The following is a 4,701-nucleotide window of genomic DNA, read 5'->3' as shown; positions in this document are numbered from 1 at the left end:
CACCCGCCCCACCTCACCACGCCCTACCTCACTCCACCCCACCTCATCCCACCACAACCACCCCAACCCACCTCACCGCACCACCACCTCACCTCGCCCGCAGTAAATAATCTCTCAAACTAATCGACTTAATTCGGACGCGGCAAGGACGAGCCATCCACATCCCGCCGCAGCCGTGCTTACACACACACACACACACACAACCTCCAATTAAAACTTTAATTAATGGCGTGTCAAGTCCCGGGAGAGTGAGAGAGGTGCAGGGAGAGAGGGGGAAGGGGGTGAATTGTACCTTATCGTGTTTTGTCGCCAGGCGACACTTTGCCCCTCCCTTTTCTTTCCCTTCCCTTCCCCGCCTCGCCCGCTGCTGCTTTTGCCCGCGTAGTTTTGACAAGAGCAGTAAATTTGTTTCGGCTTGCAGCAGTGTACTGTACTGTACCTCCGCTCCGTTATAGAACGTGTACATTACATGTCATCCGAATTACTTTTTATGCTCGAACGACTTTGGTGTAACGAGCGCGACCTGCCCGGGTTCCAGCTGCGCGACCCTGGCTGCGAGTACCTGGCGGAGAAGGGGCAGCTGCGCGTGCAGGTGGAGTGGGAGGAGAGCCACCTGCTGTTCCAGGCCACCTACCACAAGTACGACGACGTCAGCAGAGTGCACAACATCCAGATGAGGTGAGGCAAGGGGAGGAGGCGGTCTGTTTGACTGGCAAACATACGGGCCCGATAGGCGCGTGCGCAGGTCGCTTTGCGCGCTGGCACAGCGGGTGATGGTATAGACCATTGTACCTTGTTTGGTCTCTGCGGTGAGAAAGACAGAGTTGGCAGCCCCGCGGCCTGTAGAAACGGCATCTAGATCGGGGAGACAGGACAGGCAGACAGAGAGGATGTGTGTGACTTGTGTCTGGAAACTTGGCTTCCGCTCACTGGAGCCGCGGGCCTGGAGGCTGCTCACCTCCGTCGCGGCGCTTCGCCTCCTGGCGGCGGCGGTGGGACAACTCAAACACGACTGTTTTGCCCGCAGGCGCGAGATCGTGGCGCTCCAGGCCGAGAACTACTCGCTCGAGCGGCAGCTCTTCAGCTACCAGAAGTCGATCGCCTACGCGCACTCCACCCGGAACACGTACAGCGACGACGGCGCCACGCCCGACGGCCGCGAGCGCGACATCGAGGACGACGAGGACGGCGAGGGGCCCTACTGCGACGAGCGCGCCTACTCGCTCGGGGACCGGTAATTTAGGCACAATTTACGGGGCTCAAATTGCACGGGATAAGCCTATAAGAGGGCAATAAATTTGTCTCAAGGACACTCGCCGTTTTTCTAAAGATGACATCATTTGTATTGGGGGTCGCAACGTGCTCTGCTTGATAAATTTTATTGCAACAATAGCTAAATTGTTACAATTATGTCGATTATGTTTGAGAAAAGTAAAGTGCTTCTAAACGTTTCGAACAACAAAAAGTTGTACCATGCCATTTAAAGTGAGAGGCCCAAATGCGATGAGAATCTAATTCCTCCCCACTACTGTCGAGATGCGCCAGTATAATGATTCTGTATCTGTGCAGTTCGCTGTCGACGGACACGGAGTACGCCTGAGATCTGGCGCCCGCCTCCTGGGGGCAAGGGGGAGCCCCCCTGGGGGGCGGGACAGGAGGCGGGCTGGGGGGCGGCGGCAGCCCCCACCGGTCGCCGGCAGCGGGCGTGGTCCCGGGGGCGGTGCACAACCACCACCGACAGCACCGCCGCTCCGCGGACTCGACGAACAGCGACCAGGGACGGCCCAAGGTATGGGAGCGGACCGAGCTCGGCGGCGTTCGTCTAACGAGGGATCGAGCTACGTGATTCACCCTGGGGCTGTGGGTGGTGCCTTTGTCATGACCGTCTGATCGCGGAGGAAATATGTCGCGGGTGTGTCCGCACTGTGTTGACGGAACTCTCCTCCACGATTAAACGTGATCGTGATTGCAATACCGCACCCCCCGGAAACCACACCGCTCGAGCATCCCTTATTTCCATCATTTTGTCTTTTACTTAACATCTTGTCACAGGCTTTCAAGTTTTGACAGTCTACTCACATTTTTGAGGGTTTCTTGGGAACGGCTGGCTCTTCTGGTTCATATTTCGCACTTTCTGCTTGGGAGTGCGAGCAACATATTCAGGGCACTGTCCACTTCTCAAAGTCCCGAGCTGTTTAGCAGTTTTAAATCTTCCCTTTCTGCCTGCAAAGGAGAACATTTTCTTTTTCAATCGAGAAAAAATGATTTTTTTCCCCTGTACGTCCCACAATTCTAAGCGTGGTATTAGTATGTAGTTTCTCTCTTCTATTTCCCGTTACTGCTGTACTCTCTTTCCGGCAAAATACCTTTATTATCTTCCGCTCCGCCTTCAGTTTCACGTCAGTCTCTCCCTGACTTACCTCGGCATGTTCGGTGTATCGCCACACCCTTCAAGTTCGATACACCGACGTGACTTGAGAGTTTGGACGGCGGGCTTGGCCTGCAACAGGGGACTGAGCTTTCTCTTTCACGCGCCCTTCTTCCGTCTGTCTTCTTTGGATGTCTTTTGCCTGCTTAGGACGGGGAGCCAAGCTTGTGGAGTCACCAACGGAATCCAATCTAATTCACTCCAACTTGGCAGAATGCTTGGACAAAGGATTTGCATGTCCCAGCACCCGAGCACACTTGCTGTGACACCCGCTCAGTCCGGCCAAGCCAGCAGAGGGTGGGATGTATGTCCGTTTCTTGGGGAGCGGACGACGCCCTCCCCTCTGCCCGACTTGGCCGGGTCGGGTCTTCGTAGCGCACTCCCCCACCCCACTCTCCTCTCCATGCCTCTGACCGGAGCGACTTGCTGTTGGTTGTAGCGCCCAGACCTTTGGGAACAGTCTGATACCGAGGACGAACAGGGCAAACGTCGCCACCTCTTCGATAAGACCCTAACGAACCCGCGGGTGAACCCACGGGGGAGGGGCAGACACGGTACGAAACTAAATGTGTTCAATGCACGGCAGATCTGCCCGGTCAGTCTATTGGTCAAACAAAACAGTTTCTCTCCTTTTTAGCCGTTGATGTAAAATTTAATTATGTACATTGTGCTTCTTTAATCTCTTTTATTCTTATGAACACGATTGACCGGGCAGGTCCAGTGCAGATTTAGCCTTCTTGAAAATGTAATTCTTGTACATTTCGTATCGTGGGTGGTCCTGAATGCACCAAGGACGCCTCATTTTAGTATTTGTTACTAAAACGTGTTAGTCTGCTTTCGCTTAACGCATTATCTGTCCAAAAGCTTTACTGACCCGATGTTCGCGTTTGTGAAAAAACGTCAAAAGAGTACCATGATATTTGAGAAAGAAAAGAATTGCTGAGGAATTAATCAGGTTCCTCTTCCCCCAAATAATGAGAGTTTATACGGAGGTGAACTTCAAGTGCCCAAGCCGTCAAGGACAAATGAGTATCAAATATATTTCCTTGCATGTTTACCCCAGTAGCATGGCATGGGCATGATTGCATGGACTGACCCCTTTTACCGAACTTTTTGGACGCATCTTCTTTCTTACTCTTCATCTTTCAATGCTGTGGCACTCTTTATTGCTGACCACCTTGCACTCTTCTCTCATGCCACGACGCTTACCTCTGATCTTACTATTTTTGGGGACTTTTTGAGATTATAAAATATTTTGAACGATTTTTTGTTCCTCTCGCCTTTATCCATTTTTATTGAAAAAAAAAACACTTTTTTGAAGGCTTTATCTTCCAACACTATTAAAAAGTCAGACAGCCCTCCAAATAATTTTTCCTGTTCTAATGTTCTAACTTCCACAATGTGACATAAGGCTAAGGTGAGTTGGAGCGCTGGAAAATATTACAACCCTAACAAAGACGCGTGGCCAGTATTCTGCAAGAGATATCGAATAAACGATGTTTGAGTGTAAGAGAGAAGCCTCCTTATTTCTCTCTCTTGCACCACTCCGGTGGTTCCGGTGCGCGACTGTGATCAGTTAGTTTATGTCGTTAATGCGCAAATAAGCACTAAACCGCTTCCGCCTCACGGTACACCCGTGTCGTCCTGCGATCGATAGTCATTTATAGTTACACAGCAAAGAATGCCCTACCATCGCGAGTAACACGTCAAAACTAACTTTAAATTCGTTGATAGACCTTCAGAGGGCCCACATATTTTATAAACTAATTACTACCGTGATTTTTGACAGCTTTTACGTGTTCCTCTAGATGGAGAGCGTGTTGTACAGATAGTTATGTCCACTGTATATAAATCCAATGTTTTCCCAGTTAAGTCTACTTGTAAAGTGCTGGTGTCTTCGCATCGATACTTGTGTCTCCTACGGAGGAAACCTCTCACTAGAAGGCCTAAAGTACGATAACGAGATATTGTACCGCTTGTAGACTCTACTGTGATGTAGGTGTCACTTCATGGATTGCATGACAATGTTTTCACTTTCTGTTCAAACTTTAATGGTTGGCGCCACTTAACATTTAAGACGCTTTCTAATTGAACGCTCGGCTGGTTTGTCCACCTATTTACCGAAAGTCGCACTAAACTACTAACATGCTGCACAAGTAAAGTCGAACTAAAACTCGGACAAATCGAGATTATTGCAGAAGACACTTAGTATTCATATCTATCCTGTGCGCTTTCAATTTAAACTCTCACATCTTCTATGAAAAGCTCGTTAA

At 50.2% G+C, this 4,701-nt stretch overlaps 1 protein-coding gene across 1 annotated transcript; it reads left to right on the top strand.

Annotated features, from left to right (window-relative positions):
- Positions 1–454: 454 nt before the first annotated feature.
- On the top strand, positions 455–4,695 carry LOC127752298 (uncharacterized). The gene is made up of 3 exons (XM_052277218.1): positions 455–678; positions 1,028–1,234; positions 1,570–4,695. The coding sequence occupies exons 1-3, from the start codon at positions 470–472 to the stop codon at positions 1,598–1,600; spliced, it is 447 nt and encodes a 148-aa protein (XP_052133178.1). The 5' UTR covers positions 455–469; the 3' UTR covers positions 1,601–4,695.
- Positions 4,696–4,701: the final 6 nt, after the last annotated feature.

The sequence above is a fragment of the Frankliniella occidentalis genome, unplaced genomic scaffold (assembly GCF_000697945.3).
Source record: "Frankliniella occidentalis isolate FOCC.00 unplaced genomic scaffold, Focc_3.1 Scaffold6103, whole genome shotgun sequence".
Classification (NCBI taxonomy): Eukaryota; Metazoa; Arthropoda; class Insecta; order Thysanoptera; family Thripidae; genus Frankliniella; species Frankliniella occidentalis.
The sequence above is the reverse complement of the archived record's forward strand: the minus strand, read 5'-3'. Positions and strand labels throughout refer to the sequence as shown.